The sequence below is a fragment of the Capricornis sumatraensis genome, chromosome 4, assembly GCF_032405125.1.
Source record: "Capricornis sumatraensis isolate serow.1 chromosome 4, serow.2, whole genome shotgun sequence".
In the NCBI taxonomy this organism is placed as follows: domain Eukaryota; kingdom Metazoa; phylum Chordata; class Mammalia; order Artiodactyla; family Bovidae; genus Capricornis; species Capricornis sumatraensis.
Window position 1 is genome coordinate 155,500,694 of NC_091072.1, and position 26,787 is coordinate 155,527,480.

The following is a 26,787-nucleotide window of genomic DNA, read 5'->3' on the forward strand; positions in this document are numbered from 1 at the left end:
ACTGTATGAATTGCTAAAGATTTTTACTCTTAACCTCTGCCACAAGTCAAATAAAAGAGGAAAGAAATCTAGAACTGTTTACTATTTCAGTGTCTTCAGCCTTTCCTAATTATGCTCCCAAAAGGTGGGAAAAACTCTCTCCCTGCCTCTCTCCCTGGGATATGTGTGTATGTATGCTACACACACACACACATATGTGCATGTGTACACACACATTACTCAAGGTCATCGCTTCACACTATTTTTAGTCTTGGTGACAGAATTTCAATGTAATCTGAGAAACCAAATATGCACACTGAATTCCTTATGTATGTTTTTTTTTTCTCTTCTTACCTCTTTTAGGCAGTATTTGTGTGTTTCTGCAGAGTTTTGCACAGAGTCTGTTCCCATGCAGACCAATGAGGGAGAAGTATCGGAAGAAAGCAGTTCCAAGGTCAGTGAATTACTAAAAGTGCAAACAGTCTGAGCAGAAATTAAACAACAGGGACAGTGAGTGAGGAGAGTGGGTGTTGTGTTTTAGGTGAATTTAGACATCTGATTGATTTAAATTAAACCTCACCTAAGATTGAAAGGATTTTTTCCTTCTCAATATCCACTTTTGTTACATTCCGTGACAAATGAAAACAAATTTCACTGAGCTCATAGAAAAATTTATGATTTACTTGTAGACTACTAGCATTTTATCTTTTAAGGTTTTATTATGCAAGTTGCATGTACTTATTTTAAAAATTAAAGCAAATCAAAAGTGTATAAGGTAAAAAATAAAAAAGCCTGTCTCTTATTCCTGCTACACAGAGGTATCACTGATCATTTTTAGACATTTTTGGTTATAAATTTATAAATGATATTTGGTTTGGTTTTTCAGGCTTTTTAAAGCTTAAATGAATACTTCATTGTTACCTGTGTAGAAGTAGTTATGTTTGTGTTGATACCGTCTATATCTAGCTCCATGTCCTGAGTCTCCTTGGCTTTTTCCCTTCTTGGTCATAGCGAACCCTCAGGATCACCTTCATGTCCCTTTTTCTCCTGTCAAATCATTTCTAATCCTTGCTGGGAGCTCCAAGGGTATCCCACACTGTGTCTTGAACAGTTGCCCACACCTGTAGGGCTGTCTGCCCTGAACCCTCCTGAGGGATGTCCTTTGCTGTTACTGCTGCTGCTTATACTCTCTTGGGAAGGTTTATTCTTTCTCCATGTCCATGGGGTCAGACACCACTGAGCAACTGAACAGCAACTTTCACCAGAGCAAAAGTGGAGAGGGGTCAAATGTCACCAGGAAACTCCAAAACATCATGCTAATTGGAAGAAGCCTGGCACAAAAGGTCACATATGATTCCATTTATATATAATATGTAGAATAGATAATTACATAGAACATAGGCTGGTGGTTGCCAGAGATTGGTTGGGGGAAGCAGAATGACTACTTAATGGGTACATGGGCTGGGCTATAGAGAAGCACAGTTTATGCCCCGAACCCCAGAGCTCCTTGTGAAAGATGCTGTTCAGCTTCTTTCTGAATCTCCCCTCATTACAGTCCGTGTGTTAGGCAGAAGGACAGGTGTCATCCTCTCCCCTTGTTTTCCCCCCCATATCACCAGATCCCTTCCTTCTTTCTGCCAAAGCAGAATCCAATAGACTTTTATCAGACTCATCTAGATCCCGGCATCCCTGGTAGCTCAGATGGAAAAGAATCTGCCTGTAATGCAGGAGACATTGGGAAGATCCCCTGGAGAAGGGATGGCAACCCACTCCAGTATTCTTCCCTGGAGAAGCCCATGGACAGAGGAGCCTGGCGGGCTACGGTCCATGGGGTTGCAGAGTCAGACACCCCTGAGCACATTCATCTAGTTCCTAACATGTTCACTGTCATCTGGATCCTAAACCTGGTTTAAGGAGAGTCAGAATAAGTGAGATATGCACACATTCTAGGAATGTCCCCCAAACACTTACACACCGAGACGTGTACACCGAGGTCACCAAAAATATACAGACCCCAGGATTTCTACAGTACACACAGACCCTTCCCCAAGACCCTAATTAATTAGTTTATAATAAACCACAGTGTTAAGGAAGACTGGATTCTTGGATCCTCTGACTAGTACATTCTCTTCCTGGAAAGCTACGTTGAAATTTGAAGATTGCTTGGCAAGCATGTAACTAGATCGACATAGAATGCTTAGTTGTACCAGAGACTCAGTCTCCACCTTCTTTCTAGGGGAGGAAGGAGGACTGCATTTCTTGATTTTTCAATTATTGAATATTTTATCAGTTCAGAATCAATTAGGCTAAAGAGTAAAAGAAAATTTTTTTGGTGGGGGGGAACTTCCTTAGTGGCCCAGTGGCTTAAGACTCCACACTCCCAATGCAGGGGGCTGAGGTTCAGTCCCTGGTTAAGGAACTAGATCCCACATGCTGCAACTAAGACTTTGCATGCCACAGCTAAAGACCCTGTGTCACAACTAAACTTGGCACAGCCAAATAAATAACAGTATTTTTAAAAAAAGAATATTCTTTTTACACTTGCAATAAGTAATGCTTCTTCTGTTTTTAAAATTAAATTATAACTTTGTTTTCACCAGTCTTCATTTATATTATGTTTTATGACTTTTTTCTTATGCTTCTCTTTGTTTAAAATCTTATAATATTTGTAATAATTTGATGTTAATGCAGGAATTTATCATAGTACATGGTAACATAATTTGTGGTTTTCTGTTAATAGAAATGTTAGGAAAGGTAAATGGTGTTGAGAAACAGTGGGGACTTTTCTGTAAAACAAAGACTTTGAATTAAATAATTAAAAAAAATTCTTGAGCATATGTTATTAGCAGATACACACAATAAAGGAAAAAGACATAGTTCTTACTCTCAAGTTGGTACATTTTAGTGGGAGAAGCAAACATAAATAAAGATAATGCTTCTGAGTTATGATCAGTACTATGAAGAAAATAAAATAATACAATACAGGCTGACTGGAAGGACAAGCTTAGGTTAGTCAAGCAAGCCCTCTCTGAACATGTGGCATTTCAGCTGAACAGTGAAGACGGAGGGAGCCAACTGTGTAAAGAGCTAGAAGAATAGTATACGAGACAGAAGAAACAACTTCAGAAGCCCTTGGCCTCTTCCAAGAACTGTCAGAAGTCCTGTGCCACTGAGCGGTGATAGGAAGCTACAGAGGGAGGCCGAGACCTTGCAAGAACTTGACAGCCTTGGCATAGAATGTGGTTTCTGTCTCATGTGGGAAGAATTTCTGTCAACTGGGAAGTCATTGAAGGCTGTTAAATTAGGGAGCAATGTGATGTGATTCCATTAAAAAATATATTTATTATTTATTTGGCTGTACCAGGTCTTAGTTGGAATATGTAGGATCTATAATTTCTGCATGTAAACTCTTGGTTGCAGCATGAGGGCTCTAGTTCCCTGACCAGGGATCGAACCCAGGCCCTCTGCATTGAACGTGCTGTCTTGGCCACTGGACCACCAGGAAAGTCCCTATGATTTCATTTTTAAAAAATCACTCTTGCTTCTATGTAAAGAATGGATTGGACTGAAGCAGGGGTGGGAGCAAGAAGACCAGTGAGAAAGAAGACAGTCCTAGTCAGTCACTTGGGTGAGAGAGAAAGCGGATTACCATACTGCACTGAAGTAAAGGAAGACAGACTGGAAGTATACTGGAGGTGAAGCTGACGTGACTTGAGGATGAACTGGAATACTTTTGCTTCCTAGAAACCAAGAGGTACATTTCAAGAAGAAAGGTAGAATGAGTACTGTCAGATGCTGCTGAGAAGCCAAGGAGGTTGGTAATTGAGAAAATGTATCTGGATTTATTTTTTGAAGAATTAATTAAAGAAAAGGTACACAAAATTTTCTGGAGAGGTGGAGGTGTTCTGTGTCCTAGAAGAGTATGGATCACACAGGTGTATATCCAATTGTCAAAAGTATACTTCTAGAATTTGCAATTAAAATAAAAAGTACAACTTTTCAGGTACGCTTTACCTGTGAAAACTATAAAATAATAGTAATTGAATAGGGATGGAGAATGGATGGAAGTATGGATGAAACAAGAATGACAGAATGTTCACAGCTATTGAAGCTTGGTGATGAATATATAAGGATTCATTTGTATTCACTTTGTATGTGCTTGACACTTTCCATAATAATGCTTTTAAAAGAAATTTATTAGTGGTCTTCAAGAGGAAGAGGATGAGAAACCAATTTTATGGGTTAAAAGGAAATGAAATGATAAAAACATAAAGAGTGGTGGCTATAGTCTACTATCCAGTTGTGAAATCTAGAAGTAAATGAACAGAGCAGAGCACCGAGTAGTGTGTGTGCTGTGTGCTCAGTCACGGCCAACTCTTTATGACCCCATGGACTGCAGTCCACCAGTCTCCGAGGCCCGTGGGATTCTCCAAGCAAGAATACTGGAGTGGATTGACATTTCCTGCGCCAGGGGAGCTTTCCGACTCAGGGATCAAACCTGAGGCTCCTGCACCTCCTGCATTTGCAGGCAGATTATTTACCATTGAACCACCTAGTTGCCTGACCAGAAGGAGGTATTAGTTCAAGTGAAAGATGTTTTTAAGATTAAAAAAAATTGTATTTATTTATTTGGCTGTGTCGGTCTTAGTTGCAGCCCGCAGGATCCTCGTTGCAGCATGCAGGATCTTTTACTGTGGCGCACGGATTCTCTAGCTGTGGCACATGGACTCCAGAGTCCCTGGGCATAGTTGCTCCACAGCCTGTGGGATCTTAGTTGCCTGACCAGGGATAGAACCGCATCTTCTTCATTGTAAGACAAATTCTTAACCACTGTACCACCAGGCCAGGAAAGTCCTGTGAAAGATTTTTTTAAATGGAGGAGGCCCAGGCATGTTTGAGTAAAGAGTGAAGAAATGAGTGAAGGAAGGCCGAATGTGTTTATGGAATAGGTTCACCAGGCTTGTGAGTTTGAAGGAGCCTGAGGATCAGTGAGGCTGGCCCCTGCTGCTGTGGCGGTACCTGGGCTCAGGCCAGAACCCTGCTCTTCTAACGTCTGGTGGTGACTGATATTTGGAGGAGGAAAGAAAGAGAGTGGGGTCCGGCTTAGTGTTCCCTCTGAAATAGAAGTCATTGTTAAACTGAAGAGTTTAGCGTGCATGATTGAAATGACAAGTTTAGATTTCCTTTTAAGGAGGACAGTTTTGGAATGGCATTGGTAGAGAAGGTGCTAAGAATAGCTAATAAGTGAATAAAAGGGTCAGTGCAGTTTTTAAAAATACCCATGTACGTATTGTACCGACATAAATCAGGTATGCCTTATGATTGGACAGGATTGACAAAGGACATCTTCTTGGAGAATATTGATGTTCCTTTTAAAGAAATATTCCCTGAAATCGTACAGTATCTTCTAGAGGCTTTTTTTTGAGAGATGTTTAAATTCAGAGATGGGATTATATATTCTTGAGAGTTATGGCGTGTACACTTCAGTCTGTTGAGTTTAGAAGACTCTGCATCTCCGCTAGAAAGATAAAAAGCAGAGGATGGCTGTTGGGACTTCATTGGTGGTCCAGTGGCTGTGCTCTCAATGCATGGGGCTCAGCTTCGATCCCTAGTCAAGGAACTAGATCTTACATTCCACAACTGAGTTTCCATGCTGCAACTTAAAGATCTTGCACGCCACAACTAAAGATGGCACATGCCACAATGAAGATCAAAGACCCCACGTGCCACAACTAAGACCCAGCACAGCCAAACAAATGAGTAAATACTAAAATTCATTGATGTCTCCACTGTCTACACTTGGTTCAGTTCAGTTGCTCAGTCGTGTCCGACTCTTTGCAACCCCAGGAATCGCAGCATGCCAGGCCTCCCTGTCCATCACCAACTCCCTGTCCATCACTCAGACTCATGTCCATTGAGTCCGTGATGCCATCCAGCCATCTCATCCTCTGTCGTCCCTTTCTCCTCCTGCCCCCAGTCCCTCCCAGCATCAGAGTCTTTCCCAATGAGTCAACTCTTCACATGAGGTGGCCAAAGTACTGGAGTTTCAGCTTTAGCATCATTCCTTCCAAAGAACAGCCAGGACCGATCTCCTTTAGAATGGACTGGTTGGATCTCCTTGCAGTCCAAGGGACTCTCAAGAGTCTTCTCCAACACCACAGTTCAAATGCATCAATTCTTTGGCGCTCAGCTTTTTTTACACCCAACTCTCACATCCATACATGACCACTGGAAAAACCATAGCCCTGACTAGACGGACCTTTGTTAGCAAAGTAATGTCTCTGCTTTTGAATATGCTATCTAGGTTGGTCATAACTTTCCTTCCAAGGAGTAAGTGTCTTTTAATTTCATGGCTGCAGTCACCATCTGCAGTGATTTGGGAGCCCCCCAAAATAAAGTCTGACACTGTTTCCACTGTTTCCCCATCTATTTCCCATGAAGTCATGGGACCAGATGCCATGATCTTCGTTTTCTGAATGTTGAGCTTTAAGCCAACTTTTTCACTCTCCTCTTTCACTTTCATCAAGAGGCTTTTTAGTTCCTCTTCACTTTCTGCCATAAGGGTGGTGTCATCTGCATATCTGAGGTGATTGATACTTCTCCCAGCAATCTTGATTCCAGCTTGTGCTTCCTCCAGCCTAGCATTTCTCATGATGTACTCTGCATATAAGTTAAATAAGCAGGGTGACAATATACAGCCTTGACGTGCTCCTTTTCCTATTTGGAACCAGTGTGTTGTTCCATGTCCAGTTCTAACTGTTGCTTCCTGACCTGCACATAGGTTTCTCAAGAGGCAGGTCACTTGGTCTGGTATTCCCATCTCTTGAAGAATTTCCCCCAGTTTATTGTGATCCACACAGTCAAAGGCTTTGGCATAGTCAATAAAGCAGAACTAGATGTTTTTCTGGAACTCTCTTGCTTTTTCCATGATCCAGCGGATGTTGGCAATATGATCTCTGGTTCCTCTGCCTTTTCTAAAACCAGGTTGAAGATTTGGAAGTTCACAGTTCGTGTATTGCTGAAGCCTGGCTTGGAGAATTTTGAGCATTACTTTGCTAGCTTGTGAGATGAGTGCAATTGTGTGGTAGTTTGAGCATTTTTTGGCATTGCCTTTCTTTGGGACTGGAATGAAAACTGACCTTTTCCAGTCCTGTGGCCACTGCTGAGTTTTCCAAATTTGCTGGCATATTGAGTGCAGCACTTTCACAGCATCATCTTTCAGGATTTGTAACAGCTCAACTGGAATTCCATCACCTCCACTAGCTTTGTTCGTAGTGATGCTTTCTAAGGCCCACTTGACTTCACATTCCAGGATGTCTGGCTCTAGATGAGTGATCACACCATCATGATTATCTGGGTCGTGAAGATCTTTTTTGTACAGTTTTTCTGTGTATTCTTGCCACCTCTTCTTAATATCTTCTGCTTCTGTAGGTCCATACCATTTCTGTCCTTTATCGAGCCCATCTTTGCATGAAATGTTCCCTTGGTATCTCTAATTTTCCTGAAGAGATCTCTAGTCTTTCCCATTCTGTTGTTTTCCTCTGTTTCTTTGCATTGATGACTGAGGAAGGCTTTCTTATCTGTCCTTGCTATTCTTTGGAACTCTGCATTCAGATGCTTGTATCTTTCCTTTTCTCCTTTGCTTTTTGCTTCTCTTCTTTTCACAGCTATTTGTAAGGCCTCCCCAGACAGCCATTTTGCTTTTTTGCATTTCTTTTCCATGGGGATGGTCTTGATCCCTGTCTCCTGTACAATGTCACGAACCTCATTCCATAGTTCATCAGGCAGTCTATCTATCAGATCCAGGCCCTTAAATCTATTTCTCACTTCCACTGTGTAATCATAAGGGATTTGATTTAGGTCATACCTGTATGGTCTATTGGTTTTCCCTACTTTCTTCAATTTAAGTCTGAATTTGGCAATAAGGAGCTCATGATATGAGCCACAGTCAGCTCCTGGTCTTATTTTTGCTGACTGTATAGAGCTTCTCCATCTTTGGCTGCAAAGAATATAATCAGTCTGATTTCAGTGTTGACCATCTGGTGATGTCCATGTATAGAGTCTTCTCTTGTGTTGTTGGAAGAGGGTGTTTGCTATGACCAGTGTGTTCTCTTGGCAAAATAATATTAGCCTTTGCCCTGCTTTAGGACTTCCCTTGTGGCTCAGACGGTAAAGCGTCTGCCTACAATGCAGAAGACCTAGGTTCGATCCTTGGATCAGGAAGGTCCTCTGGAGAAGGAAATGGCAATCCACTCCAGTACTCTTGCCTGGAAAATCCCATGGATGGAGGAGCGTGGTAGGCTACAGTCCATGGGGTCGCAAAGAGTCGGACACAACTGAACAACTTCACTTGCCCTGCTTCATTCTGTATTCCAAGGCCAAATTTGCCTGTTACTCCAGGTGTTTCTTGACTTCCTACTTTTGCATTCCAGTCCCCTATAATGAAAAGGACCTCTTTTTGGGTGTTAGCTCTACACTTAAGGTTTGTTTATTTTTCTGTTAGTAAATGATGTTCAATAAGGACAAAAAACAAGTTGGGAATTTCTGTCCTTCTCTTTGGTTGGCTAAGCTCATTTTGAATATTGATTCTGTTATGCAGAATATCAGCTGTCCTTCTCAGCTTTCTATTTCAGGAAATACATATATTTCCTTCTTAAACCACTTAAAGTACCTGGAATGGAGTGGGTGGTTGGAAAAGTGTATCATTTATAAAGTGGATGGAATTTAGCAATTGATGTGAGAGAAAAGGAAAAGGAGAAACCAAGAGTAATATCAAGGTTTCAAGCAAAATGACTGGGAGGATGGGGATGCCCTTGCCTAATAGGAAACATAATAAAGAAAACAGTTTTGGGAGGGAATGAGATTAATTCTGTATCGAACATACAGAGTTTGAGAGGCTGGCAAACTGTCAGCCAGGTGAAAATGCAGGACTGGAAGCAGGATATGTGGGGACTGGAAATACAGGATTGGGAATCACTCAAATTTAATAGTTGAGGGACTTTACTGGTGGTACAGTGGATAGGAATCCACCTGCCAACACAAGGGACACAGGTTTGATCCATAGTTGAGGAAGATTCCACATATTGTGGTGCAGCTAAGTCCGTGTGCCACAACTGCTGTGCCAGAGCGCTGCAACTCCTGAAGCCTGTGTGCTTGAGGGCCCAAGAGCCACGGTGCTGAGCCCGTGTACTGCAGCTGCTGAACCCTTACGCATAGAGTCCACGCTCCACAGCAAGAGGAGCCATCTCAGTAAGCCCACACACTGCAACCAGAGAAAGCCCATGCGCAGCAACAGAGACCCAGTGCAACCGCAAATAAACTTGATTAATTTTTAACAATTTACTAGTTGCAACTGTTAGATTAGATGAAATTGCTGTGAAGAATGTGAAGAGAGAGGTCCAAGGACAGAATCGGGAGAAATAAATGTTTAGAGAGTAGAAGAAGGAAAAGCAGAGATGAGCAGATTAGAGAGTCAGCAAGTTTATGATGAATAAGACATTGGTTTATGATGGTTTATGATGAATAAGACATTCAAAGTCTGCCTCAAGGAGTTTGCATTCTTGGAGACAACAAAACACAGAAATAGGTAATCCCTTCAGATAGTGATGTGCATTATGCTAGAGAGTGGCTGAGTGTGGAAGCTCTTTCAGTTGGGTGGTCAGGATTCATCCATCACTTCAAAGACATGGCACTTGAGCTGATGCCTAAATGATGTGGAGGAAGCTTTCATGTAACAGTATAAGAGAAGAACTTTGTAAGTCAAGAAGAAATTCAGAGGCGAGATGGGCAAGATATGGAGTATCAGAAATAGGATTTACCCTCCCACTAGAAATAATAACTTTACAAATACACAAACGTGTTTGAAACAACAGTTTTTCAAGGCACTGGACATCAGATAGTGAAGGACAGTGATCAGTGAGAACTGGAAAACAAGATGAGTCCTCTGACTACCCCTGTGTCCTGGCTTGAGGGAGCCTCTGGGCCACAGTGCGGGAAATGGGGAGCCCACCCAAAGCCCAGTGGACCTTGTCAGTTGAGGAATCACTGCTGAGAGTCTGGGGAGACTGAGGGAGCCGAAGTTTGTAGGACAGAATATTGGAGAGGAGAGAGCAGCTAAGAGGGAGAAGTCTGGAGATTTGTGGAGGGTTCCCCTAAGTATTCAGCAGAGTGCTTTTTGGCATATGTACGTGACTGGTCAAGGCTGAGGCAGGAGCGGGTACCCACCCCAGAGGATTGGAAGTAACAGTGTCTATCTAGCACTCAGTAATGGTGAATAATAATGGTGTCAGTAATGGTGCCTATTTCTGTGGACTAGAAACCTTCATAATTCATGGATCATTATCAGCATACTCAGCAGTGGTACTAGAGTTCTCACCTTAGGAGTAGGGAATAATTAGTCCTACCTAATTATGAAGTCTGACCTCAGAATCCTAAAAGCAGAACCTGAAAGGAACAAACTATTTCAAAATAATTTAGCTGTATCTCAGAACGACGCTCAAAAATATTTATAGGAATTCAAAAGTATTCAGGATCCAGCAAAAATTCTGTGTCTGTTATTCAAAGCAGAGATTTTTCAGGCATGTAAAAACCAGAAAATACAAACATAGTGAAGAGAAAAGTCAATTGAAACCAACTCATAGTTGACCAAGATGTTAGAATTAGCAGACAAGGATATTAAAACACTTATTATAACTGTGTTTCAGATGTTCAAAAGGTCAAGCAGAGACATGGAAAATATATAGTTTTAAAAGCCCCAAATCAAATTTCTAGAACTGAAAACTATCATGTTTGAGATGAAAAATATACTGGGTGGAATTGTGGCAGATTAGATACTGTAGAATAAAAGATTAGTTAATTTAAAGAACAGTAGAAAGTATCCAACATGAAACACAAAGAGAAAAAGAGTAAAAATCCAAAAAGTGAAGAGTATCAGTGTGTTGTGGACAACTTCAGTCACCCTAATGTCCCTGTAATTGGAGTCTCTAAAGAAGGCACGTGCTGTTCTGTGCTTAGCTGCTCAGTCGTGTCCGACTCTTTGTGACCACATGGACTATAGCCTGCCAGGCTCCTCTGTCCCTGGGATTCTCCAGGCAAGAATACTAGAGTGGGTTGCCATGACCTCCTCCAGGGGATCTTCCCAACCCAGGGATCAAACCCAGGAATCCCGCATTGCAGGCAGATTCTTTACAGTCTGAGCCACCAGGGAAGCCCAAAGAAGGCATGGTGGGGCAGAAAAAAATAGCTAAGAAATAATGGCCTCAGTTTTTCCAAATTTGATAAAAACTGTAGACCCATAAATCCGAAAAGCTCAATGTGCTTGAAGCACAAGAAATGAAGAAAACCACATCAAAGCCCATCCTTAAACAAGTTACTCAAAGCCAGTGGTCAAGAAAACCTTAAAACCAGAGGAAGGAGGACACACTACTAACAGAGGAACAAAGAATTTCTCATTGGAAGCAATGCGAGCAAGAAGACAGAGGAGCAACATCTTGAAAACACTGAAAGAGAAACTGTTAACCTTGAGTTCTATAACCAGTGAAAATTTATTTCAAAATTAAAGACTAAATAAAGACTGTTTCAGACATACTAATACAAAAACTGAAATAATTTATCCATATCTTATCTTACTATAAGTAATGTTAAGGAAAGAAAGAAAATGATGCCAGATGGAAATATTAATCTCCTCAAAGGAATAAGGAGCTCAGAAAATGAAAACTACACAGGTTAAATATGTCAGACTTTTTTCCTGTTACTCAGATCTCTTTAAAAGAGAATTGATTGATTGAACAACAATTATACAGATGCATTGTGGGTTTATAACATCTGTATCTGTGAACTGTACAATAAGAGTGGCATAAAGACCTAATGAGGGAAAATGGTAGAATACTGTTACAAGGTTCTTTTTTTGAATTAGTATAACTTCACTTGAAGCAAAGAGAATACAGTTGACCCTTGAACAATGCAGGGATTAGGGTCACTGACCCTCTGGGCAATCAAAAATCCAAATATAACTTACACTCAGCTGTTCCTATACTCGGTTGTCATATCTGGGGTTCTTCCACACCCTCTGACTCAACCAACTGGAGATTGTGTGAGAGTGCAGTATTTACTATTGAAAAAAAGTCCGCATATAAGTATACTTGCACACTTGATGCTCATGTTGTTCAAGGGTCATCTGTACTCAACTCATTCTGTGAGGCCAGCGTTACTCTGATAACAAAACTAGACAAAAACATTGCAAGAAAAGAAAACTACAGATCAGTATCTTTCATGAACATAAATGCAAAAATTCTAAGCCTGCTGCTGCTGCTTCTGCTAAGTCGCTTCAGTCGTGTCCGACTCTGTGTGACCCTATAGACGGCAGCCCACCAGGCTCCCCCGTCCCTGGGATTCTCCAGGCAAGAACACTGGAGTGGGTTGCCATTTCCTTCTCCAATGCATGAAAGTGAAAAGTGAAAGTGAAGTCGCTCAGTCATGTCCGACTCTTAGTGACCCCATGGACCGCAGCCTACCAGGCTCCTCTGCTCATGGGATTTTCCAGGCAAGAGTACTGGAGTGGGTTGCCATTGCCTTCTCCAATTCTAAGCCTTATTTTAGCATATTGAATCTAATGATTTGTAAAAGGATCATATGTGAACAAGTAGGGTTTACCCAGGATGGTGGGGTTGGTTTAACATTAAAAAATCAATGTAATACACCATATTAACAAAGTGAAAAAGAAAAATCCTATGATCAAGAGATGCAGACAAAGCATTTGACAGATGTCATATCTATTGCTGATAAAAACGCTCAGCAAAATAATAGAGAGGAAGTATTCAACTTGATAAAAGACTTTTATGAAAATTCGACAGTTAACATTGAGCTCAATGTTGAATGACTGAATGCTTTACTCCTACAATGAAAAAGAAAAACAAAAAAAAAAAGAAAAGGATGTCTGCTACTAGGTTTCTCTTCAACGCTGTACTGGAATTTCTAGCCAAGGCAAAAAGGCAAAGAAAAGAGAGGCAAGGGAAGTGGGAGAGGAGGGGAGGGAGCCAAAATTGTACTCACCGTGTGGTTCAATGCACCTGAGCTCTGGAAAATGCAGACCAACTCACGCTGACCGAAAGCACAGCAGTGGGCCTAGGGAGGGAGGGCAGAAGGGAGGGTGAAAACTGGGGCAAGATGGGGGCCTTCCCTGCATGCAAGAATTCTCCGTGCAATGCGTGGGACTCAGGTTTGACCCCTGGTTGGATCAGTACCAGCTCACTAAATGAAAGAAGGACCGTACTTAGTGGTTTGCATATTTAGAAAACTGTGACAAACCTAAACAGTGTATTAAAGAGCAAAGACATCACTCTGCCAACAAAGGTCCCAAAGCTGTGATTTTTCCACTAGTCACGTATGGATGTGAGAGCTGGACCATAAAGAAGGCTGAGCGCAGAAGAACCGCTCCTTTCAAATTGTGGTGCTGGAGAAGACTCTTGAGAGTCCCTTGAACAGCACGGAGAGTAAACCAGTCAATCCTAATGGAAATCAACCCTGAATATTCATTGAAAGGACTGATGTGAAACTCCAGTACTTTGGCCACTTTATGCAAAGAGCTGACTCATTGGAAAAGACCCTGATGCTGGGAATGCAGGAGGAGAAGGTGTCAGCAGAGGATATGGTTAGATAGCATCACCGACTGAACAGCCATGAATTTAGAGCAAGCTCCAGGAGACCGTGGAGGACAGAGGAGCCTTACTACAATCCATGAACTCACAGAATCAGACACAACTTAGTGACTGAACAACAGCAAATGTTTAGAAAGCTGAGGAAAAAGAAGGGATCCTAAATGTTTCCAAAGGAGAATCAGGTCATATCCAAAACATTAGGATTTATAATATTATTGAATTTCTATATAGCAACTCTGGGGTGCTAGAAGACAATGGAGCATGGCCTTCATATTTTTGGAAGAAAGAAGGTTTACTAACTTCAACTTATGTATCTGACTGTGTGTGGATAAAAATATTCTATATGTTAAATGAAAAGTGAAAGTGAAGTCACTCAGTCATGTCCGACTTTCTGCGACCCCGTGGACTGTAGCCCTCCAGGCTCCTTCGTCCATGGGATTCTCCAGGCAAGAATACTGGAGTGGGTTGCCATTTCCTTCTCCAGGGGATCTTCCTGACCCAGGGATCGAACCCAGGTCTCCCACATTGCAAGCAGATGCTTTAACCTCTGAGCCACCAGGGAAGCCCAAATATGTTAAATATATGGATAAAATTAGGACATTTCAGTCATTCAAAAGGTCAAAAAATTCACTTCCTGTATACCTATTATTAGGAAATGATTGGAGTCTGTGCTCCAGGAATAAACCATAAAAGAGGCGGACAGCGGGTCTAGGAAACATGCTCCAGTGAAGGGGAGAGAGGGAGGGATCCCAGAGATGAAGGGAGAGAATCATCCTTGGCAAAGTGTCAGCTATTTAGTGGTCTAGAGAGCAAACAGTCTCAGCTGGCACAGGAGAAAACCCCCAAGGGATGTATTCAAGACTGCAGGGAAATTGACAGATTACCTGAAGTGTTTGAACTTATTAAGAGGAGACTCACCACTCTGTTGGAGGGTTTGCGGGTGGATTAGTGAAAACACATAATAAATATCAAGTTTAAAAAATTTGATAGAAAGTATAAGAGGAAGTAGTAATTTTTAGTTCCAGGGAAAAGAAAAAAATATCCAAGAAAGGAAATTCAACTATTCCTTATGATTCAGCTGTATATGTTACTTGCTGGGTAATAGCACTGTTAGAACTGAATATTGATTTGAACAAAAATTGTGACATATTGCAAGGATGGGAGAAGGGAGGTACGTTTGTGTTGTGGGGTGGCGGCAGAAGAGCATGCTCAGTGGTGAGAACATAGAAGTAATGGGGTGTGGTTTATTCTTTTAAGAATTTGGATAGTAAAGGGAAGGGGAAAATAGGAGGATATCTGGAGAGGTTATAAGGCCAAAAATAATTTTTTCAGAATAGAAGAGATTGGGTTTCCCTGGTGGCTCAGTGGTAAAGAATTCACCTGCCGATACAGGAGACATAGGTTCGATCCCTAATCTGGGGAGACCTCACATGCCAAGGGGCAGCTAAGCCTGTGTGCCACAACTGTTGAGCCTGTGCTCTAGAGTACAGGAATCACAACTACTGAGCCAACGTGCCGCAACTACTGAAGCCTGTGTGCCCTGGAGCCTCTGCTGCACAGCAAGAGCAGTCACCACGGTGAAAAGCCCACGTGCCTCAGGTTGAGAGTAGCCCCCGCTTGCTGCAGCTGGAGAAAAAGCCCATGCAGCAGTGAAGACCCAGCAGGGCCACAAATAAATACATAAATAAAGTACAGATAGAAGAGATGATGAAATATTTGTAGGTTGAGGAGATGGATTTACTAGAAAGGGAGAAAGAAGGGTTCCTTAGATAATAAGATCCCAGAGGAGGCAGTATGGTGTAGGTCACGAGTTTAGCAACAAGTGGTGAGGTTAACCTTGCAGAACAGTCAAGGGAGGAAATGCAGAGGTTTCAGGTATAATCACCAGAGAGAAAATGAGGGGCTTTTGGAACTTTGTATTGGATAGGATCGCAGGATATTCTTAGGCATTGTCATCTTCAGAAAGGATGGGCTTAGGGAGAATGCCCAGTGGGTGGATTTGACGTCTTTGAGGAGAGTAGAAAAGGTACAGGATAGATGAGTGAAGGATGTGGTACAGCAGCTCAGTCATTCAGCCCAGTCCGAGAAGTTTTGTTGAAAGAAGGATGATGGACCAGAAGGCCTGTGTTAGGGTCTGGGATGGATCCACTGACAGAAGTTACATTGTTTCCCTCCTGGGCTCAACAGCAGGGGGCCAACAGGTGAGCCAAGGATCACAGCTGCTTGCTAGGCCTTTCCAAAGCTACTGGGAAGGAGCACTGGGAGAGGGAGGAAGACGAAGTGTTGGGGGATAGCAGAAAACACTTCCTAAAACAGTAACTTTGCAACCAGGCTCTGAAGGTTAAGTGGAAGTTCACCAGAAAGACGGGATGAGGACAGGCTGTCCAGGCAGAGGTGCTGAATGTCAGCACTGAGTGCAAGTTAATTGGTATAATTTGTAAAGGAACCAGTTCTGTAACTTTCTTCAGCTCTGCACTCCAGAAGCTGAAGGGGAAAAGGGGAAGGGTTTGGCAAGACAGGGATGTCCTAAGGACAAGTTGGTGGTGAGCGAATTTAGGACATTGCGGGGAAAAGTCACCAAGATGCCTGTCGGCTAAAGCTCTGAATAGGCAGTGAGGGAGGAGGGAAACCACAGAACGAGATGCAACAATGAAGACTCCTTACAGATTCAAGTGGAGGGAAGGCGTGGAAGAGGTTCTTGTGGTCAGAGGCGGATCTCAGAATTCATGGACCTCAGTGTGGAGAGGTCCGGATGGATGGCAAGACCCAGCCTCGTGTCCTGCCCACCTCCTCATTGAAGCAGGAAGGAGATGAAGCTGCCTAGGATGGGTCTAGAGTATCTGATGCCTGTAGACTGAGTTTAGTGCCCTTTCTTCCTTAAGTTGTTCAATTGCATTCTCTTGCTGTTTTGTAATTGACTAGTTTGTCTTTCCCACCAATCTGCAAGTTTCAAGGGGGTGGGGCAAGACTATCTTCTTTACCACAGCACCTAGCATGTAATATGTACCCAACAAATACTTGTTAGACAAATGAATGGAAGTGAGAGAAAGGTGAGGATATGGTGTAAGTTTTCTTTTTTTGTTTTGTCTTTTATTTATTTTTAACTGGGGCACAATTGCTTTACTATGTTGTGTTGGTTTCTGCCATATATCAGGATGAATCAGCCATAAGTATATGTATGTCCCCTCTCTCTTGAGTCTCCTTCCTACCTCCCACCCATCCCACCCCTCTAGGTTGTCACAGAGCACAGAGTTCGAGCTCCCTGTGTCATACAGCAAATATCCACTGCCTATCTAATTTTACATATGGTAATGTGTATGTTTCAATGCTGCTCTCTCGATTTGTTCCACCCTCTCCTTCCTCATGGTGTAAGTTTTATGAATGAAAATATTTATGCCTCTGAAGATGAGGTCAAGGGGGAGGAATGATAGAGATCATCAAATTAAGTCCAAAAGTGTTCAAGACATTTGTAGAAAAGAAATAAAGATGGGAAGAGACAAGAAATAAAGAGGTGGAAGAAAATAAAGAAGGAAATGGTCTTGAGAAAAACAGGAATTGGCAGTAAGGAGCAGTGATCTTTCTGGACCATTTTTGTTGCCTTCTGAGATGCTGGACAGTGAGAAAAGTGAGAACCCTGGTGAAGGAGATAGTGTCTTCTGGGGAAAAGGATTTTAATTGGTACTTGAAAGAATGAGCAGGAATGTGAAGTGAATGTGAGGCAGAAGACCAGGGCTTCTAGGCAAGAAGAGACATTATATGTAAAGGCACAAAGGGCCGAGAAGTTGGTGTGCTCCACCAGGGGTTCAGAATGGGTGAGTGAGGCAGGGGCGATAAAAAAGATCACTTAGGCAAATGAACTGAACTTTTATCCCTCAAGAAAGGTGATAGGAGTGAAGAATTTCAAGGAGAGTGATGTGATCTTGTTTGCATTTTATAATTTGCATTTGATGGAAGTGATTTGGAGGATGGATTGAAGTGAGATGGGACCCGAAGCACAAAGACTAGTGAGAAGGCTTTTGTAGTAGTGGATTTAGAGAAGCTGTCTTTACCTATGGCAGTTAAAGAGGATAAAGAAGGGGTGATGAGTATGAGAGCTGTGTAAGAGATAGAAGCCACTGTACTTAGTGATTAATAAGGAAGTTAAGGGGTTAAGGAGGGAAGGTGGAGGGCCTGTAACCTCAATTATAAATTTCCCGTTTGAGGATCTTGGTGAATGATAGTACCATTTACAGACATAGCAGATATAAAAAAGAGAGGAAATCTAAGGACAAAGATGGTGTTTCCTTTTGGACCTATTGGATCATCCAAGTGGAGACTAATATGCAAAATATGGGGGTTTCCCTGGTGGCTCAGATGGTAAGGAATCTGCCTGCAATGCAGAAGACATGGGTTGTCTCGGGGTCAGGAAGATCCTTTGGAGAAGGGAATGACAACCCACTCCAGTATTCTTGCCTGGAGTATTCCAGGGATTGAGGAGCCTGGCAGGCTACAATCCCTGGGGTCTCAAAGAGTCAGACACCACTGAGCAGCTTTCACTCACTTTATGGGGGCTGCAGGTAAAGATTTGAAAGTCATAATAGGGCAGCTTGTTGAAACTGTGGGCTTTTGATTATTGCTTCTTGTCATTATTGTGGTTATTAAAAATTGGTTATAGATAAGCCTTTAAAAAACACCTAACCAGAGGCTGAGTCCACAATGTAGAGGTCTTTAATTAGAGAGGATTTTTAGAGATGAAAGATTGAGAAAATTTCATAGTATATAGAAAATAGTCATTTTTTGAGAAAATTATTCCAAGAAACTTTAAAGAATTTGTCATCTGTTTTTCCTAATTGAGGCATAACATTTATTTGTAAAGTTCAGAAAATGCGCAGTTTATTGATTTTTTTTTCACATATGTGTACTTTCTTGTAACCAAGACTTAGACAAAGATTATCTCTACCTCCTCATAAAGTTCCCTTTGCAACATTGTAACCATGTTTTTTTCCTTCTAGAGATTTAGATCACTGTAAATTTAGAATGGGAGAATCCTCTCTCTCCTTAGCAAAGCCTGGTAGGCTGCAAGATCAGGAAGTCCACAGAGAATAGTAAAAGTCAAAACCTGGTTTGAATTTCGCAGTATGTGATTTTTATTATTCTTGCTTACAATTCCTCCAGTTTTTCCTTTTAACAGAAAGGAGATTTTTTTCCATTAAAAATCTCAATTTTTTCTGTTCTTTTTGAAACTTAGCCTCTTAATACTATTCCATCTTCTCCAGTATTTCTGAGAAATGAAGACTGCAGAGGGAGGGTTGCAGAGCTGGAAAGCCTTTTGTTTTATTTGGGTTTCATTATGGTGTGTGTCTGTATTACTGTTGTCTGTCTTCCAGATTACTAGTTTCTGTTAAAAGAAATAGCACAGGGAACCCTACTTAATGTGATGACCTGAATGGGAAGGAAGCCCAGAAGGGAGGGCATATAAGTATATGTCTGGCTGATTCTGAAGCTCCAGTACTTTGGCCACCTCATGCGAAGAGTTGACTCATTGGAAAAGACTCTGATGCTAGGAGGGATTGGGGGCAGGAGAAGGGGACGACAGAGGATGAGATGGCTGGATAGCGTCACTGACTCGATGGAGGTGAGTCTGAGTGAACTCCAGGAGTTGGTGATGGACAGGGAGGCCTGGCATGCTGCAGTTCATGGGGTCGCAAAGATTCGGACACGACTGAGCAACTGAACTGAACTGATGGCTGATTCATTTTGCTGTGCAGTAGAAACTAACACATTGTAAAGCAACTATGTTCCAATAAAAATTAATTAACCTTGATTGCTGGGAAAGATGGAGGGCAGGAGAAGGGGGCGACAGAGAATGAAATGATTGGATGGCATCACTGGCTCAATGGACATGCATTTGAGCGCGCTCCGGGAGATGGTGAAGGACAGGGAAGCCCAGCGTGTTGCCGTCCACGGGGTCGCAACGATTCGGACACGACTGAGCAACAACAACAGTGGGCAGTATTTTTCTAAGTAGGAAATAATCCTTGAATACTGTCTGTTGAGATCTCTCTCCTTGAATACTTTCAAAAATTGATTTTTTAAAAATTATGCCTTTTGGGGAAGTTTTCATAGGACTAGTCATCTCAGTTTGTGGAAGTAGCTCTGTCTTTGCCACTTATTTTCCTTTATTGAGCAATAAACCGTGTGGAATAATAGAATGCTTCGTTTTTTCTTTTGAAAATTGTATTCAGAAATAAACCATACTTATGAAAGAGAAAAGAAAAACACACAGTTAAAAGAGTAATTATAAAATAAACATCCATATACTTACTACATAGGCCAAGAAATAGAATCTATACTCTAGATACCATGTGCCCCTTCCTGATTGAATGGGGCTCCCTAAGATACTAATTAGCCTAAATTTTGTAATAGTTATTCCCTTTTCTTTATAGTTTTATAAACTATAAATATACATATGTATGATTTTAAAATTTATATATTTGAATTTATGTTAATAGATTTATGCTGGATTCATATTCTTCTGTGACTTGCTTCTTTCACCTAGTATTGTGTTTTTGTAACTCATCCAGGTTGAGGTGTGTTGCCATAGTTCATTCATTTTCTTGCAGTATTATATTCTATTGTCTTAAAACACCATTGCCCATTTGTCTACTTTTAGTGTTGATGAATGCTTATTTTTTTCCTGTTAAAAATATTGCTACTAAAAATATTTTTGTATTTATGCACAAAAGTTTCTTTAGGGTATATATCTAGAAGTGCAGTCACTGGTTAGTACAGTAAGTACATAATCAAGTGTAGTAGATAATGGCAGACTACTTAAAAATAGTGGTTCCAATTTTCCCTCCCACTGGAGTGGATGAGGGTTGCTATTGCTCTGCACCCTTGTCAACACTTGGTATTGCCCAACTTTTAAACTTTAGCCAGCCTGGTGGTGATGAAATGGTATCTCTTTATGGTTTTAATTTGCATGTTCCTGATTGACAGGAGACTGAACATCTTTTCATTTATTCAGGGCGTTGTATGCATCCTCTTAAGTGAAATTCATACTCAGTTATTTTGTAGAGTTTTCTGGTAGGTTGTCTTTTTTTACTGTTCCATAGCATTTTTTTTAAAATTATATTCTGGATGCTAACCTTTTGTCACAGTTATGAATTGCAAATCAACATGCTTCCTTTTTTTATTCTGCAAATCTGGTCCCGCAAGGAGAGATGCCATATACAAACATGGAGGAGGAAAACCATTGACTGGGGCTTCTGTCCTGGTTAGGCACGTAGTAGAATCCCGTGTGGCTCTGTAAGCACAGGCCCTGCACTTGGAAGTGACTGCATCTTGGTTCCTGACTGCTGCTGACCTGTGGTGCTTGACTTTGCAGGTGGAACAGGAGGATTTTGTAATGGAAGGGCATGGCAAGACTCCACCTCCTGGTGAAGAAAGCAAACAGTGAGTCACAGTTTATTTTAAAAGGGTCTTATTACAGATCTTCAGAAGCCCTTTGGTTAAACATACTGAGAGCATGTTTGCAAGGGATGTATATGTTGGGTACATTGTGAAACTCCTCCCCAGTTGCTTTGGTGGCTGTTAATGCATTGCTTCTATTTATAGACAGACTAACTGGAGGGGCAAGAAAGTTGGCTTTGTAGTTTTTCACACTTGACTAATTAAAATTTATGTTACACTTTAGCAAAGGCTTTAAGGCTTAGGATGTTTCAAATTGAACTAATTCAATCTGGTTGATTTCCAAAGATAGTGTAAAATGGTATATCCTTTTCTTAGCAATGTCTTTATGAAGTGAACTGAATTAATAGACTGTTTCCCTGCATTCCAAGTGTGAATTTATTTAAATAGTACTTCCTGAAATTCTATTCCATTTAGTTATTTATACTTCTGATCTTTGTTCAAATAACAAATTGTTTCCCCAGAGGAACAGGAATTATAAATAATATGACTTAGCCAACATTCTAAATAATTCAGGATCTCTCCTCTAACTTCTTAAGGAGTGATAAGTTCTAAATCTGAAATTGAGAGTCCTCTGGGTAGCTTTCTGGTGGCAGTGAGTAGATTTTTTCCTCCCTCTGTCACAGAACTTGAAAAATTATGTTGCAGAGCAGACTGGTGTTTCATATGCCCTTTTAAAGGAAAAACAGTTAAGACTGGCTTCAAGTACTGACATAACTACCATTTTTTATTCAGACAGTAGTCTTCTAAGTTAATGGGACAGTGACTTGTGGAATTCACTGAAAATCTGTAGAGAGAAACTCTTTTCTCTCATCTTTTTTTTCCTTCGAAAATAGTTTTGGTCTGTCCTATGAACATTTTGTCTCCGAAACCCTTGGGAATGAATTATGCAGAATATGCTATGCTGCCGCAAGGCCAGGTTCATTAAAGGAGAATGTTTGTCTTGTATTTGTTGTGAATGGAAACCAGGATATTTTCACAGCTGGTTTAATTTGCTAACCAGGCAGTTTTAAAAATAGCTTACAATATAAATCCTAACTTTGCTGTATTCTGTCAAATGCACTTGTATTCTGCATTGGTGGGTGGAATCAATTCATCTTTAGCAAATTAGAAAGCCTAACATCTAGTCCCAGTAGAATTGCAGGAACACTTCAGGTGCCCTGCCCGCTATTCACTCTCCATTCCTACACTCAGGTCAAAGGTCTTATAATAGAAAAATCCTTGCTCCCATTTGACAAGGGTTTTCTGTGCACAAGAACTTTGCTTAGACGCTGCCGGTGTTTTCTCCACCCTTCACAGCGTCTCCACTTCAGATGCTGGAGTGGGTAACTTGCCTGTGATAATGCACCTTGAAACAGAAGTTAGGATCTGAATTGAATCTTTCTGACTTTAAAGTGTTTTATGATATCTCTTGAACTCAGATTCTTTGCCAACGTCGGGAACTATGTTCCTGAAAAGTATTGTGGCCAGCAAAACTGCAGTTGTCAAGATCAAAGTCTCATGGGTAAGAGTGAGTTGGGGGAAACAATGAAAATGGCACAAAGCTTATTTTTAAAGCACAGGTGAAGTTTCTGTTCTCTGAAGGCTATCCATTTCCCAAACAAACCAGTCTTTATCTTTAAAAACCTGCTCCAGTAACCCCTATCCTGAATCAGCTCCTTTAGGTATTCAGGAAACATTGCTGGGGCAGATTCTCCCACAAGTTTTACATTGTACAAACTATACTTCTTTTAGCAGACTTGAAACATCATGGGTTGTTATACGTACCATTCTCCCTTGATAGTTTTGTCTTCACAAGCCTCTGCCTTTCCACAGACCAATCTTGTTTAATTTTGTTTTGTGAGTTTCTTTTTTTTTTCTTTCTGGGCTTGGTCAGCTATCATATATTGAAATGATAAAGCAGAAATGGATATTCTTGTTGGGTCTTCCTCCCATACACCTGCCCACTTCTTTTGTGGGAGTTGGGAGCCAAGTGGCTGGGTTGTTTTGTTTGAGGCAACAGAAATAAACAGATTGAAAAATTTTATTTTTTGTGTCTCAGAACTGCAGTTAGCAAAGGATCATTCCATCAGGATAGTAGGATCTAGGAACTGAATACTACATTCTGGATGCCCTGAGTGACACATTGCTGAATGACTTATGAAATTCCCATCTGTTCATTTATTTTTTTAATTATAAAAGTAATATTTGGTCATCATAAAACATTCAAACAATAAGTGTGAATTTAGAATTATTTGCTTCTTCTACCCTCCTACTCTTCCTCATCTTCTGAAACTTTTTCTGTGTATTTAGAAAAACAGCTAAACAGATTTTTTTTCTAACATTCTTTGAGACTTACTTTTTTCGTTTGACATCTTTTGCAGTCTATTTCATTCCTTTAAACATCTGCAGAAGTACATTCTGTTATACTATAATCATTCTCTAATAAATATTTTGGTGACTTCCACTTCTTTGATTATGAAAAACATTAATACTTTTTAAAAAATCCTTATTCTTATATCTTTATACACAAATGCATTTCTGTAGAATCGATTTCTAGATATGGAGCTGTTTGGCTCATGGGCTGTTTTTTTACAAGGAGGTAGCTGCTATCAAATTACTGTTCAAAAGAACTCTGTCAACGTTCATTTCCATCTGCAGTGAGAGTACCCATTCCTCCACACTGTTAATGACAGTAAAATTGTTTATCTCTGAATTTTTGCCACTCTAATATTTTATGGCTTTAATTTGCACTTTTATTCTTACTAATAAGATGGAATATCTTGTTAGTCTCTTGGCTGTTGATTTTTATATCTTGTACCACGTGTTTATATATGATTCCCACTTTTCTTTTGGAATGTTTGTTTTGATAGCTTTGTAGGAACCCTTTACAAAGTGTAGATATTAACCTTTGTCTTTTAAGATGTTTAAATATTTTCTCCCAGACCTTTTTGTTCAGCATTGGGGCATCTTTCATACTAATAAACCACTTAAATTTTTATATAGTAAAATCAGCCTTTATGGTTTCTGTGTTTCATGTTTGTCTAGAGAAGTCCCTCCTACTCTAACATGATAAAATATCCTGAGTATTTCTGCTGTATTTTTCACATTTAGACCTTTAACTGAACTGGTACTCATTTTTGTGTATGGTGAGAGGCAGAGATCTAACTTAATTTTTTTCTAAATGGGTTTTCCAAATGGCTGCCATTCATTGGTATTAGTGTGTATAGATAGCCTGTTTCACGTATGGAGGCAGGTGGAGCAAAGGGATTATATAACTCGCAGGTCACAGAGTAAATTCTAGTAAGGATTAGGTCTCAAATTATTTGTTAGCTGATCTGTGCCACTTTCCTTCTTCATCTAACATTTTTACCATAGGTTCTGGAAGTCTTGAAAAAATTTTATTTCTGTGATGTTTATTTCAATGGTATAAGTTCTGTCAACAGGCAGTGTAAGGCAGCTAAGCATGTAGAAAGCTTTCTTGAAAAAATAATTGACTTCTGATATTGAAAATGTTTGTGCTAAATTGTTAATGTTTAGATCAATTGTGCTGATTGCTGGTGTACATGTGAATAAGATTTAGCGGAGTATACAACTTTAAACATTTGTTTGTTTATATAGCCTGAATATATTTGCTTTTTAACGAGGTTTATTTACTATTAATGTATCTATAATTTTTCTGAGTATATTCACATATGAGCTATTGGAGAAAATCAGACAAACCAAGTTTATTGCCACATAATATTGATCACATGACATGTTTTACACTGGGTTAAATATAAAACTAGACAGCATATTAAAAAGCAGAGACATTACTTTGCCAATAAAGGTCCATCTAGTCAAGGCTATGGTCTTTCCAGTGGTCATGTATGGATATGAGAGTTGGACTATAAAGAAAGCTGAGCGCCAAAGAATTGATGCTTTTGCACTGTGGTGTTGGAGAAGACTCTTGAGAGTCCCTTGGACTGCAAGGAGATCCAACCAGTCCATCCTAAAGGAGATCAGCCCTGGGTGTTCATCAGAGGGACTGATGTTGAAACTGAAACTCCAATACCTGATGCGGAGAGCTGACTCATTTGAAAAGACCCTGATGCTGGGAAAGATTGAGGGCAGGAGGAGAAGGGGACGACAGAGGATGAGATGGTTGGATGGCATCACCGACACAATGGACATGGGTTTGGGTGGACTCCAGAAGTTGGTGATGGACGGGGAAGCCTGGCGTACTGCGGTTCATGGGGTCGCAGAGTCGGACACGACTGAGAGACTGAACTGAACTGAACTGAAACACAAAACTGTTACAACTTTTTAAAACTCAGCATGAGCAGATACTTGTTTATAGGTTGTGTCTGATCATCCTTATTTAAAATCTATTTCAGATAAAATAGCAGGGCTTCCCTGGTAGCTCAGGGAAGCAGGTTAAAGCATCTGCTTGCAATGCGGGAGACCTAGGTTCAATCCCTGGATCGGGAAGATTCCCTGGAGAAGGAAATGGCAACCCACTCCAGTATTCTTGCCTGGAGAATCCCATGAATGGAGGAGCCTGGTAGGCTACAGTCCACAGTGTCGCAAAGAGTAGGACACGACTGAGCAATTTCACTTTTCTTTCTTTCTTTTCTTTCTCAGGTAAAATATTTCTACACAGGCAGGATTTTGATTTGGTTTTACTTCTGATACAAGTAATGATCTAGATATCTGTGGGCATATCATTTCTTATAAATTATTTTGGAATTAGATGTTAGTTTTGGTGTATTAATAAGTTTGGCCTCTTTTTCATTTCTTCCTTAAATTTTTAATATAACTTATAAACAAATCTAAGCTTTAAATCTTCATGTTGAAATTAAGTCATATTCTCAAGAGATACTTGTCTTTAACCTACTAAGATAACTCAATTTTCCTAGTAAATTTTTATTGATTGAATTTTCTTAATTATTTTGGTTCATTTTACAAAAGGTTATTGTTTACAAACAAATCTCTCAAAGAGAGATTTACACATTCATATTTATTGCAGCATTATTCATAATAGTCAAAAGGTGAAACAACCCAGATTCCATTAACAGATGCATGGATAAAGAAAATATGGTATATACATAGAGTGGAATATTATGAAGCCTTAAAAAGAAGGAAATCTTGTCACATGCTACAACATGCGTGAACTTTAAGGATATTGTGCCAAGCAAAATAAGCCAGTCACAAAGGACCAGTACTGTATGCAACCCATATGGTGTATCTAATGTAGTCATAGAAATAGAAGGTAGAAAGTGGTAGTTGTCAAGTCCTAGGGGGAGAAAGGAGAAAGAATTAGTATTTAATGGGTATAGAGTTCAAAATGAGAAAGTTCTAGTGATCTGTTGCAAAACAAAGCAGATACACTTAACACCACTGAACTTTACACTTAAAAATAGTGAAGATGTAAAATTTATTTTTTTTAACCACAATAAAAAAAATTAGCGACCAGATTCAGAAGTTTAAATGTAAAATGTAGCTTGGATTTCAAAGACTTAGTACAAAACAAGAATGCGAAATTAATGACTTTTATATTGTTTTATTTATTCATTGTACTCAAAAGCAATTAGGCCATTTGTTGGTATTTAGGAGAGCATTCCTTTAAATAAGAGAAAGGACTCTGAACAGAAAAATCTCACCCTTTTATGAAAACGTGAGACCAAATTCTCAGTCATCTGTATACTGCTTAAATCACAAACAAGAGCAAGAATTCAAGTTAAAT

General features: G+C 40.3%; 1 protein-coding gene across 1 annotated transcript in view; it reads left to right on the forward strand.

The window, feature by feature from the left end:
• Positions 1 to 377: 377 nt before the first annotated feature.
• The window catches only part of TNRC6B (trinucleotide repeat containing adaptor 6B), a 177,591-nt gene continuing 151,181 nt past the window's right edge, over positions 378 to 26,787 (forward strand). The window contains exons 1-2 of the mRNA XM_068970331.1: positions 378 to 433; positions 21,001 to 21,068. Of these exons, the coding sequence (XP_068826432.1) occupies positions 389 to 433; positions 21,001 to 21,068 (113 nt within the window). The 5' untranslated portion in view covers positions 378 to 388. The remainder of the gene's footprint in view (positions 434 to 21,000; positions 21,069 to 26,787) is intronic.